General features: G+C 40.9%; 2 protein-coding genes across 4 annotated transcripts in view; one reads left to right on the plus strand and one right to left on the minus strand.

Annotated features, from left to right (window-relative positions):
* The window catches only part of zcchc24 (zinc finger, CCHC domain containing 24), a 34297-nt gene extending 33521 nt beyond the window's left edge, over window positions 1–776 (minus strand). Inside the window, exon 1 of the mRNA XM_069692759.1 lies at window positions 277–776. Coding sequence (XP_069548860.1) covers window positions 277–516 — 240 coding nt within the window. The 5' untranslated portion in view covers window positions 517–776. The remainder of the gene's footprint in view (window positions 1–276) is intronic.
* A 1340-nt stretch (window positions 777–2116) lies between these two features.
* Window positions 2117–11439, plus strand: anxa11a (annexin A11a). Of its 3 annotated transcripts, none has more exons than XM_069692743.1 (15): window positions 2117–2242; window positions 4291–4581; window positions 5434–5516; window positions 6147–6536; window positions 6649–6736; window positions 7601–7695; window positions 8007–8120; window positions 8290–8380; window positions 8702–8781; window positions 8879–8935; window positions 9019–9112; window positions 9300–9395; window positions 10317–10375; window positions 10499–10621; window positions 10748–11439. In XM_069692743.1, exons 2-15 carry the CDS (start codon window positions 4293–4295, stop codon window positions 10805–10807), a joined length of 1719 nt encoding a protein of 572 aa, XP_069548844.1. In that variant the 5' UTR covers window positions 2117–2242; window positions 4291–4292; the 3' UTR covers window positions 10808–11439. The 3 variants fall into 3 exon arrangements, with proteins under 3 accessions (XP_069548844.1, XP_069548846.1, XP_069548845.1); XM_069692745.1 differs by having other exon boundaries at window positions 2119–2242; window positions 6288–6536; XM_069692744.1 differs by lacking the exon at window positions 2117–2242 and adding an exon at window positions 2787–2938.
* Window positions 11440–13618: the final 2179 nt, after the last annotated feature.

A 13618-nucleotide genomic window follows, 5' to 3' on the forward strand; every position in this document is an offset into this window, starting at 1 on the left:
AAAATAAATGTTGTTTAAATGAGTGTTTTATAGTTATATTCAAAAGGACAATGCCCCCAAAATGTTTATTTAATTCGAAGTTATTGTCCATATTACAAATATCATGGCGGTTATGCATATCCTACCAGAATAGCCCATGTTGCATGCTAAACCATTTGTTGCTCAGACAGGCAACAGTCCACAGTTCAACCAACTCGGTTACTCACTAGGATCAATTCAACGACTATCTCACACTCTGTAATGTCCCAGATTTGTATGTGGCGTGCCGTCTTTCACCTCATTTCGCTGCAGCTGAAAGAAGTTGTTCAGATAGTTGGAGTTCAGGGAAGAGCTCAAGTCCGCCGCTGCGGGAGTCTTGCTGAAACTGAGATCCGGGTGGGAAGAGTTGGGTTCGGGTCTGAATGCGTCAAAAGCGCTGGTCTGGTGGGGGTCTTGTAAGGAAAGATAGACCCAGTTGAGAAGTTGCGCTGGCTGGTACACGGAGGCACTCGTGTCTATGGCAGACAACAAGCTCATCTTTCAATTCAAATGGCTAAACTGGATTTTCCACCGCTGATTGTTTGGACTGGTCTCAACTCTTTTGCCGTCTTGCTTTTCGTTCCCCGGCAAGATGGCAAGTGCTCCTTTTTTCTTCCCGTAAAGGGGTCCTCCTCACGCCGGGAGCCTCGTCCCAGATAGTTGTTACTCAAAAAGTCATTGCGCTAACATGTCAGTATAAAAAGTTTTCCCCTGCTCCCCATGGTCCGCTATCTGCCTTTATTGCAGCGGGGCAGAGAGAGGCTTTTTGAATATGCAATGAGGACGGCTCTGCGTCACAAAGGACGACCAGCCAATCACAGCGTCTGGTTTGTGTGAATATTCATTCATATTCCACAAGAACATCGACTCTGCTTCACCACCAGGTAATATGTATTCTGACACAACATGAACTAAAAGTAAATCAATTTAACAAACTGACTCCATATTATTCATCACTTACTTTAATGTAAGGGATTTATTTATTTATTTATTTTATTTTTTTCAGGGACAGAGAGTAAGATTTAACAGTCCAGGGTATTTATATTAATGTGAAGGCCATTCTGATCTATTACGCCATTCAATCGTGTGGCAATGTATTCTCAAACATGTGCGCTCTGAGGACAAAGCTGGATACTTGATGAATCTGGATTTAGCGTAGATCACTGAGTTCAACAGTCCAAGCAATCAATAAACTCAGCAGTTAATACCAGCCCCAGGCCTTTCTCAGGCAGGGCACACACTGTGGCGAGTATGACCCAGCCTCCAGACAACCCAGCCTTAAGGTGGCAGGCGAGGGACTATGTTTTGGGGAAAACTTTAAAAAGGGCGCCCCCTTGTGGCATCTCTCTCCCTCTCTCCCTGTCTCCCTCCCTCTCTCTCTCTCTCTCTCTCTCTCTCTCTCTCTCTCTTCATTGTCATTATTCTCTCGATTAATGATTTGCTGTTCGGTTTTCAAAATGTCAGAACATGGTGAATAATATCAACCAGTGTTTCCTAAAGCCCAAAGTGCAGCCTAAGATGCATTGCTGGGTCCTAATAAACATTCAACAAACAAAAGATATTCAGTTTCTTATCATGGAGAAACAATGGAAACAGTAAATCTTATAGACTGTATGGACAAAATTCACATTTGAGAAGATGGAATCAGAGAATTTTTGTTGTTGTTGTTGTTGTTGTTGTTGTTGTTGTATTCTTTCAAGAAAAACAAAATAGTCAAAACGAATAATTTCACATCAACATTACTTTTCTGTCGATACATTATTATAGTCCAATTGTTTCAACTTGAATCGATACAGTCAGCATAACATAACATAACAAATAAATAAATATAGGTATGCAGGCCGATATCATCGCCATTAATAGAATGGATTAATCTAATCAGCTGCAGTCGTTTGTAGTTTATAAGTAATTGTTTAAATACGTGTCAGTGAACACAATCCGCCCAGGCTCGCCCGTGTAAGCATGTTTTGCTTTAGGCGTGACACCTAAACGCGGGTCTGTCTATATTTTCCGTCACGCCATTTAACGTTCACGTATGTATATTTGCGTGTCGGTGAATTTGTTTACGAGCTCGTCCGTCACTCGATTTGTAACCGGAGGGGAGGGTGGGGTTCCTCAAATGGAAACTCCGAGCTCCACCCACACCACTTAAAAAACAGTCTATACGGCGACCGAGCAAAGAAAATACCGTCCCTCCAGGAAGCGACTGAGAAAAACACCGAAAGTAAGTGCTTGGAGAAAAAAAACAACAACCCTGAAACTTAAAACCACTCAAAATGGGGTTACGAGCAGTGAACGATGAACATCGGTAGACTAGGTTTTTTTTTTTTGGGGGGGGGGGGAAGTCTTTTCGTGGCTTCACGTTTACTCTGCAGCGTCTCGACGTTGTCGTTAGCTGGCCTTGTCAACGTGATTTCCTTTTAGCCTTGCAAGGCTTCAAAAAAAAATTTTTTTTTAAAATAAATAACCCGTCTGGCTCGTAGCTTCGATTTGATTATTATTATTGTTATTTTTTTTTTAATTTTTTTTGTCGTCTGGTTATTTATACCTAAGCCCGCTTTGAATCCGGTTGACGGGACTAACGTAGCCACTTTATGTAAATAGGATTGGGAGGATCATTTTAAGGAGCTAGTTTTCAAAAGAGGTTCGTACAGGCCCGAAAGCAGCGTTGTTTTGGATACTTAGTCCTCTGTAATGAACCTCATGAACGAAATCTTTGTTTCTATCGACCGTCGTAATACGTTGAGCATAATGTACTTGCCAAGATGAGTTCATTTGTATTTATTTTTATTTTTTTTAAAGTATTTAGCTGATTGACATAAGTCACACATTGAGTGAACTGACACACCTTGAATATTTCAAATGGGCCTGCCGTCACGGTTTTATAACAACTTAGGAGACTGCAGTGACTTTTAAATCAGTCAGTTCGCTTTCTTTTTGGACCCTGAAATGTTTCAACATCTTTAACAAGTATCACAACTCCTTTAAGGTGGTGTTGTGGGCCTTGTGGTTAAAGTGTCAAAAGGTCTTAGATGGGGTGTGTGTGTGTGTGTGTGTGTGTGTGTGTGTGTGTGTGTGTGTGTGTGTGTGCACCTGAATATATTTTTTTCCCACCCTGAACAATTTAACACTGAAATAGACAAACCAAATTTCCACATCGCCTCAGTTGGACATCAGCGGCAGGGCGAGGAACGAGACGAGGAACGAGACGAGGAAGAGCGTTGCATGAACTCTTATCTACAGAAATTGAAAAGGAAGTTAGAAAATAGCCATTGTCACTGAATGTATATGCTTCTATCTCACCTGGTCGGACCTCTTGTATTTCGGGGGGGGGGGGCTCTTATTTGCCATGTGGCCTTATTCAAATGCAGCAGCAGCTTTTTTTTTTTTTTTTTTTTTTTCTGTGTGTCTAAAATGCAAAGCAGAGCACACACTGTGCCATTTAAGTCCACCGGAGTCAGTTTTACCATGGAACAAGTAGATCCATTGCAACAGACCAAAAATGAAAGTTTCCTTGCCATCCCGCCACAGAAAATGTCTGCGATCCAACGGCCCTGAAACGAGGAGTGTGCCCTTCATTAGCTCGCAGTGACACATTGCTGCATTCGCGCGTAAAGAATGCAGTGACTAGATTACAAAATTATTTTAGGTAATGGCTGCAAATTGTTTGCCTTCCGGTTAACTTAAAATCACAGAGTCGAGGAACTCGTAACATACAGACCAGTATGTGCCTAACAACCAGCTAACTACATTTTTAAAAGCAGACATACCATTTGCTCTAGTTCTGGAAAATACAGATTGCTCATGTCTTGGTCAATGAGTAATTGTGTCCAGTAGGAAACATGTGGAGGAGCAGGTTTACAGCTGGGTGTTGTTGTTGTTGTTTTTTCAACTCTTGTCGCCATGGCAATACGTCTTAAAGGTGCCATCAACAGAGAGTTTTCTTTGTTAGGGCCCGAGCACCGAGAATCGGTGCGAAAGCCTTATTGTTTTTCGTAAAAATGTTCTTGTTCTTGGACGTTCTTCTTCTTCTCCTCACGTAAAGCGATTTGCCTTTTTGGAGGCTTTATCATATTCAAAAACTCACAAAAGTGGACACACGCACGTCTCCCGGCGAAAGATTTCGTATTCTAGCGGAGTCGCGAGTGGGCGCGGCCCAACGGCTCCAGAGCGCCCCCTACGGAGAACTGCACAAGAGGTTTATTACATTTTCTTCGTGATGGCTTATCTTTTGCAGCCCATTTAATTGACTGTTCTGTTTCATGTTTAAAGCAATGAGCTACCCTGGATACCCCCCTCAGGGAGGTGGATACCCACCCCAGCCTGGAGCTTACCCTCCCCAAGCAGGAGGCTACCCACCCCAGCCTGGAGCTTACCCTCCCCAAGCAGGAGGCTACCCTCCACAGCCAAGCGGCTACCCTCCTCAAGCCGGCGGCTACCCTCCTCAGGCCGGCGGCTACCCTCCTCAGGCCGGCGGCTACCCGCCGCAGGCCGGAGGCTACCCGCCAGCGGCCGGAGGCTACCCGCCGCAGGCCGGAGGATACCCACAGGCACCACCTCAAGGTAAGCCGTTGTGCCACATTGTTAAAGGAATACTTCAACATTTGGAGAAATGTGCTTCTCTGCTGGCCTGCTAAGAGTTATATGAGAAGATTAATACCATTTTTATGTCTTGATGTGTGGGAAAAAAAAAAAAAAAGAAGCTACAACCACCAGCAAGTTTAGCATAAAGACTGAAAGCAGGTGGGAACAAGTAGCATGGCTCTGCCTAAAAATAAAAAGATAAAAATTATTAAGTTCTCAAAGTTATACTTTGTTTGTTCAATCCAATTCAAACTAAACATTGTGGTTCTACAAAGTTTTGCCGCAAGATAGCTGTTTTCCAATTTCCAGCCTTTATACTAAAACTAAGCTAACAAGCTGCTGGCTGTGCTTCATATTTACCAGACAGACATTAAGGAGTAATGATCTATGAATCAAACCCAAAGTGAGAAAGGGATTTATTTTTTTATTTTTTTTAATGTGGAAATGAAGCTAAAGTGAAACGGAGTCAATGCTTTCTGGTGCCATCCTCAATCTAAAGGATGAGTCAGTCGTTTGTCGGAAACAAGGATCATGAGACTGGATTTTTTTTTTTCCCCCCTCCACCTCCAAAACAAACAAACTGCTGCTGTCGCTAAGAGAACCATGTCACACAGTCCATATTTCACACAGCGCTCCCATTCTCTCTCGCCAGCATTCTTTCACCTACTTGTTGACTCGTTGAAAAGCGAGAAAAAGGAAGTTCCCGTAAGAAGGGTCATTCCTGTCTCGGTCAGCTATTTTCAAATTTTTCAGGTGTTTAGTAGCACAATTCTTCCTCAACTTTCCTGAACTGTTTTTTTTTTTTTTTTTTGTCTTTGTGTCCTGCTGCAGGCAGCTGGGGAGGTGGACCTGCCGGTGGATATCCGTCTATTGGTCTTGACAGCATGTCCAACCCTGGATACGGCGCTGGCATGGTAAGTTCAGCCTAAAGATATCACCTGCGCCCAGGCAATTTTTAATATACGTGCAACGCACTATCATCGGATTATTGCAATGAATATTCCAGTTAGAATGAATTACAGAGCCATTAATGGAATATCACATCCTTTCCCTCTACGGTAAGACGTATTCAAAGTACGCATCCTAAAATCTTAAGCATTGCCATTTTTCTGTCAGCTTCTGTCTCGAGTTCTCCGGCATGAAAAGCAGTCCAAAACTTTAATTCTTGTCCATTCTTCTTAAAACCTATCGATGTGATGCAACTTGTATCCCTTTTACTTTTCTGATTCATTTTCTATTCTGTTCTAAACTCATTTGTGCTACTAGATATACGAAGGTCCATTTTGTTAGCGTGGTCACACTTTGTTTGGATACTTGTATATCATACAACTGCAAGAAGTTCAAAACATCAGCAACACAAACTTCAGTTTCTCCTTTGGAGTCAAATTTAGGATACACAGCATTTAATGTTGATGTGGATAATGCAAATTCCACAAATAAGTCAAATCCAAAAAAAGGTGTGACCAGCTTTCTGTACTTTTACATCAAATTATTTTCAAGCATCTGTGCATGTATTATGGTATGCCATTCTTTCCAAATCACAGGCCAACCAGATCCCTGCAGGCATGGGGAGTTTAAACCCATCCATGTTCGCCCAAGCCCATGGGGGGTACCCACCTGCCCCTCAACCTGGCGGGTACGGTGCCCCCGTCCCTAACCAACAGTTATTTGGCCTGTACCCACAGCCAGGAGGGACCATGCCCCAACACCCAGGAGGGACCATGCCCCAACACCCAGGCCCAGCAATGGGCTACCCTGGTCAGCCTGGTCAGCCAATGGCTGGATACCCCCGTGCACCATCACCAAACCCATCCATGCCCGGTTATGGAGGAGCACCAGCACCTATGCCGGGGTACCCACAGGCTCCATCACCAAATCCATCCATGCCAGCCTACGGAGGAGGAGGAGCCATGCCAGTAGCTCCACCTGTCAATGTAAGAAACACTTTATGCACTCACACTTTTTCTTTACACAGCATTGCCAGAAAGAGACTCTTTGTTGTAATAACTCTGTTGTCCTGTGGAAACTGTTGTATTTTTATCTCAGAGAGGATTCAGGGGAACAATCAAGGACTTTCCTGGAGCCGACCAACTCAAAGATGTGGAAGTCCTGAGGAAGGCCATGAAGGGCTTTGGTGAGTGTTATGAACGGACACTTTTAATCAGGGCGTATTAGTTATTTAAAGATCCCCTTCAGATATGTTAGAAAATATATGAAATACTCCTGCTTTGAAATATTAATTTGTGTCTGATATGTCCCCCCCCCCCCCAAGAAATGTTCAGTTATCTGCAGAAATCGCCTACATCACTGAAAACTGTTCATTTCCACTTTCAGTTGGTGAATTTAACAACCTTCTATTGTTAATCTTTGTGCATACAGTAAATCATTGTGTACCGTGTTGCTCAAACATCCAAGAGAACCAGCATTTACAAAACACATTTTGGAGTCGAGTGGGATTTTAAGTCACTTATAAAGCTAAAATCCTCCCGATGCACTTGGTGGACCGGATGTTGTTGATTTGGGAAGTTGACCCTTAACTGTAAATTATTTAGGGCTGACAAGGATCAAGGTCAGCCAGGAAGTGTTTTGTTGATTCATCTTTTTTTTTTATTAGTATTTTTTCAGTGCAGTGGGTAAAAAGTCATTTTTGAAAATTACACTCACATTTCTAACAACAGTATTTCCATTTTTTTTTTTTTGTCTTTCATGAGCATATGTAAAGATTTTTCATAGAATAATGTTGCATGGATTCACTTATCTGTGAAGGTAAGGCAAAAAAAATAAAAATAATAATTGACAGATTTTAAAATCAAATCGCCTAATTAATTAGTCAGAGGCATCCCATAACTACTTTTTTTTTTTTTTTTTTTTTAATATACAGAGTTCATTTTCTTCAGGTGGATGTTCATATTTAGAAAGATATTTTTCAGTGCAACGTAATTCAAAATGAATCCACATTTTTGCGTTTGATTTGACACTTGTGGGCTTGTCTGTGCAGGAACTGATGAGCAAGCCATCATCGACTTACTGGGGAGTCGCTCCAACAGGCAGCGAGTTCCTTTGCTCCGGGCTTACAAAACCTCCTACGGGAAGGTAACAGTCCTGCTCATGCTTATAGTTCAATTGATATTCTGTTATTGTGACAACTAATGCCATTGCCCTTTAGTAGAGTATATATTTTTGAAAAAAGTGTACAAAGCCCACACCATTTACTAACACGGAAACATACAGGGGGCCCCCCCGAGGGCATAATAGTGACAAGCAGACAACAGGTGCTTGGACTGCCAGTAAAGTGGAGAGGGGATTGGATGTCCTCAAAGCTCATTATAGCTGTGCCGTAGAGCTTCTCTCACAGCAGCAGCCATGATGCTTTTGAATTATTCCAAGCACGTTTCCATTTCCAGGACCTGATTAAGGACCTGCATTCAGAACTGTCCGGGGACTTCAGGAAGCTGGTCATGGCCATGTTGAAGGCTCCGGCTGAGTTTGATGCCTACGAACTCAACAGTGCCATCAAGGTAACCGCTCAGAATATGCTGTGAAAACATGTGACGAACGACATTTGTTAAAAGAATCGCATTTGGTGTAGGTTTGAACCAAGATTCACCCAAACGGGAAGAATGTTGGCTGCCACGCGGCGGCCGCAGGATAAATGGTCAGATTATCGTTGCTCTGTCTTCCTCACAGGGAGCTGGAACTGATGAGGCCTGTCTGATAGAGATCCTGTCTTCCCGCTCCAACGCTGAAATCAAGGAGATAAATCAGATTTACAAAAAAGGTGCGATGCCCCCCGGGCGGTTAATGCGCAGCTTTCCTCCACAGCTCTGTTTACCTTTTATCGCGCCACATCACAACACTGGGTTTCAACAGTTTTATTCCATTTAATAAAGAAACTCGTATTCAGCGCCTTGTGATTTGGCTGCAATCGCACAATGTCACCTGTAAAAAAAAAAAAAAAAGATTCTGATTATTATCAACTACAGTGCAAAAATATTCATCATCAGCCTTCCAAGGTGACTTTTGCTTGAAACTAGTAATGTGTTTGTGATCTGTTTTTCTAAATTCTTTTCGTAAAACTTTTACTTATTTGCCATTTCAGAATACAAGAAGTCACTGGAGGATGCAATTAGTGGAGATACCTCAGGGCACTTCCGCAGGCTCCTGATCTCTCTCGCTCAGGTACGGACGTGATGCAGATTGATTGCTTGTGTACCCGATGTGTCTTAACGAGTACTTTTGAGATCTAATAAGAAATGTGCCGTTCTGTATTTTGCAGGGCAATCGTGATGAAAGACCGAATGTTGACATCTCGCTGGCTAAACAAGACGCTCAGGTAACGTCTCCTTCCTTCTAATTTATAATTAATGTTGATTTCAAAGACATCCTGCTCTCTAAACATTGCTTTCATCTTAATAGGCGCTGTACGCTGCGGGAGAAAACAAATTGGGAACAGATGAGTCCAAATTCAACGCTATTTTATGCGCCAGGAGCAAACCCCACCTCAGAGCAGGTATAGTTTATGGATAAATGTTCATAAGCACGAGTTAACATAAGGTTCGACATTTAGAAGAATATAAAAAGATGATTCACAAATGAAAAAGTTTAGTGTCTTATCAACTCTGTTACTGATAGTTAATATAAATTATAAAGTCGATATAAATGATCAACTCTGTTACTGTGTGTGTGTGTGTGTGTAGTTTTTCTTCAGTACCAGCAGATGTGTGGCAGGGACATTGAGAAGAGCATCAACAGGGAGATGTCTGGAGACCTTGAGAGTGGCATGTTGGCAGTGGGTAAGAATGCACACGTATATCAAGTCTTGTTCTTAGAAGGCACTCATGCTCCAAATTATTTACAGTTGTAGAGAGATTTAACAATTGCTTTTCCATGCTCATGTTATTAATACTGTATTACAGCTAGTTTAACTTCATAAATGTACTGTAGTACCTAGGCTGGGACCTTGTTTAATGCATAATCTCTTTCTTTTGTTTTTTTTTTGCCAACATCTCTCAGGGTTATGGTATAGTAACCTATTTTTAGATGTGTTTGATTTCAATTCAATTGTGATGCACAGCTACATCATATGTTCTCATTGTGAGGTGATGTGCAATGCAGTGTTGAAGGTTTGCCACTCTTTTTGTTTCTGTGTTTTATTTCAATTTTCAGATTTCAATTTTTTTTTCCAAATATAAAATTTACTTTTAAAGCTGCTTAAATCAATATTTGACCACTTGGGGGCAGAAACTCTTGGAAACAAGCTGAGAAACACAGCCCTATCTTAGTATCACTTTTATAAAGTTGATATGGCTAACATATAAGGTCCCTGCACATATATATCGGAGGGTAACATTAACATTTTAGCTCTGTTTTGTCTCTTCTTGCCAACAATATCTGGCCCTACACATTTCTCAACAGATAGCATTTCATCCTGCAGTGGGTTTATCAGAGGTTGTTTGCTTAAACAGCGACCGCCTACTTCAGACAATGGAGTTGTCACATTGATGAATGGGGGTGGACTCGAACATAAAACATACAAATATTGATGCAGCTTTAAGTTTGCTTGTTTCCATCTCGTGTGATTTTTACTTCGATTTTTCTCTTCACCTTCCAGCCTCATCTAGTTGTAATTTGTTTGAAAAAAGGAGCGACAGAGTACAAAATTCATCAAGTGTATTGGTATTTTTCTTTGATAATAAGGATTTTCTCTCTTTCAGTGAAGTGTATTAAAAACACACCAGTCTACTTTGCTGAGAGACTTTACAAGGCCATGAAGGTGAGACACCCTGTGCTGTTTGGACAGGGGTTTGCTCTACATGACTAAATTATTGTAGCGTAGTATTTAATTTAAATGCCACTCTTACTGTGTGTATCTGTGTGTGTGTGTGCATCGCTACAGGGAGCTGGGACCAAAGATACAACTCTGATCCGGATAATGGTCTCCCGTTCAGAGGTTGACATGCTGGACATTCGCCAGGAGTACGTCAAAAACTACGGCAAGTCGCTGTACACGCACATCTCTGTAAGTATCTATTATTAAATGAAAGCATTGCATTTATATATTAAAAAAAACCAAAAAAACGAGTCCACATGTTTTTGTGTGACAAGTGTTCAAATCATTTGGTGATGTTTCTGTTTTATTTATCAGGGAGACACATCAGGAGACTACAAGAAACTCCTATTGAAGCTCTGTGGGGGCAACGACTGAAAACGAAACCATATCTAATACAATATAGAGATCATTTTCCTGCCTTATCTGTATGCACCATACACAAACTGCAAACTTGCATGCCATGCCAATGCTTCCAATGCAACATATAGCTGAAGAACCTCCTTCAGATTGCCTATATTTTTCTTCTCTATATACAGTATATATATAAAAAAAAAAAAAAAGTTCTATATTTTTTCACTTTTGATATCTCAGCTGGATATTTGAGTTGAATATACGTGACCACACATGCAAGCGCTTACTTTAGAATTTTAAGAGCTATATATTTTTTAAGATTATTTTAATTTCAATTGTGCCAATATGATCAGATATCAAATATCTGATATCTTTATCAGCTATTTCAGGATTGCTGAATAAAGTAGGAGACACAGAATACATAGCAGCTAAGTACCAAAGTAAAAGATAATGTTTGCAATTTTATATTCTCTTCTATATTTGATCTACTTTTGTTTTTCTGTTTGTTGTAGTTGTGCTGCATTTGCAACAGATACTTCAATTTGTTTACCGTATACCTGTCAGTGTAGCATGTCACACTCAGCATTATATTTCATCAATTGCGATCTAGTCATCATGGGTCTCCCGAGAATAAATATTACGAATGTACACTGGAATTATTTGTGGTTTATTGCATTTAAAATACCAAGAAAATTGCAACAAACACTCTATGAAAAGGCCTTTTTTTTTTTTAGATTCAGACATCCTTCTAAATGTCTGTCAAATCGCTTCATTGGTTCACATGCAAACGAGTCCCTAAATGTTACACGAATGGTTTTGATCAGTGGGGATTCACACCAGTTACCACTGTATGCAGAGGTTTCGGCACCCGAGGGCAAACAAAAAAAAAAATAATTTCATTTAAAGGAAGTAAATACAACACTTGCAGAAAACACGCTTCGAAAATAAGTCTTTATTCAAATGTTAATACACTGATAGTTTTTATGTCATTAACTGCAAATTTAAAACCAAATTGCAACTAATGTGTAAATGTTTGGGCACTCGTAAAACACTCAATTTGATTAACTTGTCAGGCTTTAATTGTCTCATTTAGGCTTGCCTCGTAGGTGTCAAGTATGGACATGAATTGTCAGCTGATGGTAGTTCCAGAGTTTAATCAATTGTCTGACTTTTCAAAGCTTGCAGTAACACTCACCAAAAATAGTCTCCTCTGTACAACTGATTAAAGCTGTCAGGACATCATGATTGCTCTGATACTGTCGATGCTTGGTAGTACACTCGGTTTGCCTGTAGAGGGCAGTGAAATCTTTATTCAACCCCCTATAGCCACATCAAAAGTGTGAATTTTAACGAGCATAACTCGTGAATCATGATATGATGGCGTCAAGTCAGTAATCGTGGTCACGGTTTGAATTTATAAAGGTCACCAAAAAAGTGTCTTGATTTTTCTTGCACTGAACGTGTTGAAAATCCCGCAGTCAATGCCGTAAACCAGCTGGTGACTCTAAAGCAGCCTCTTGCATCTTGCTCAGTCAATACAGATAAATAATTCCTCTTTCCTCGAGGGTTGTAAGGCCAGCATGTGTGGCTGCACGAGGAGCTCTACGTGCCTTATTAAGTCCTGTTGGCTTCCCTTAAAATGCTGTTGAACACGCATGACTGTGAAGATGTGGCTCTGCGCTTGGCTGGCTACAGTAGCGTATGCGAGTTGGCTGCACTACGATCAATACCTCCATGAAGGGGGGGGGGGTCCGTGGAATTAATAGCATCCATAAAGCTGCCTTGGCCACATTAAACAAGTCTACCATGTCTGCAGTGCCGTCAGAGGCATGAGGGAACCTTGGTTAACAGCCGTGCTGCAGGAATCACTTTTCAGGCCTTTAGATGGATGTTTAGATTACAGCAACTCCAGTTTTAATGAAGATTAGACACGATTACAGCAGTTTTGTGAAGATAATTTAGATATCATTAGGGGAGTTTTATAAGTTCATTTCAATGGGTTTTTGCATGTCTCTGCCAGCGCTTGTAGTCTTGATATCATTTTGATTATAAACCTCTCATCTGTTGCAGGGTCCAGCTGAAGGCTGTGTAATTCCCTGTTAATTAAAAAACACAAATTGGCTCATTTTAATGTCTTTTAAAACCGATCTAATCGTTTAGGAATCTTCTCGTAGTGCCTTCAAGATTAAGGTATGATGGGGGAAATGCTTTACATTTAAAAATGACACCAAAAAACTCTTTTAACATGTCACTGCTTCCTCTTTGGGTTGGTACTATCCCTTTAATACCATAGAAAGACTATCATTTCATGCATTCTTGCAGGATAGAGATAAAATAGATACTGTTGAGGGTGTTTCATGTAGACGCAGTAAATACAGTTGTGTCAAAAGTGAGTGAATAATATGGTAATTGTTTTTGCAACCCATAGCTCAGGCAGCTTCAGCTAAATCTGTATTCAGACTGGCAATAAAATAAATCCATAAAAATGTAGACAATTTGGCTGCGATAAATGACGGTTATGCTTGTTGACAGTCTCTTCAATAAAAGATGAAGCTATTATCTGTTCTGATCTAGGCTGTCTGATGAACAAATTTATTTCAAAGTATTTCCGTAAATTATCAGACAGCCTGAAACCCCACCACTGTTGTCTAAATAATGCACTCACTCATACCCCCAAGGTAAAAAGCATCAGACTGTCTTGTCTTTTCAAAGGTGTGTCCTCAGAAGGAGGGTACAGGCACAATCGTCCAATCTGTGTCAGCAGTGGGGACCTGCTTCCCTTTGATATGAATGAATTGTAATTAATTTTTCATCCAAAGGGAGAGCACATGGTTG

This window comes from Brachyistius frenatus, unplaced genomic scaffold (assembly GCF_029030835.1).
Source record: "Brachyistius frenatus isolate BFR_SWC_R1_liver_20210118 unplaced genomic scaffold, ASM2903083v1 Contig_13, whole genome shotgun sequence".
Taxonomy (NCBI): Eukaryota; Metazoa; Chordata; class Actinopteri; family Embiotocidae; genus Brachyistius; species Brachyistius frenatus.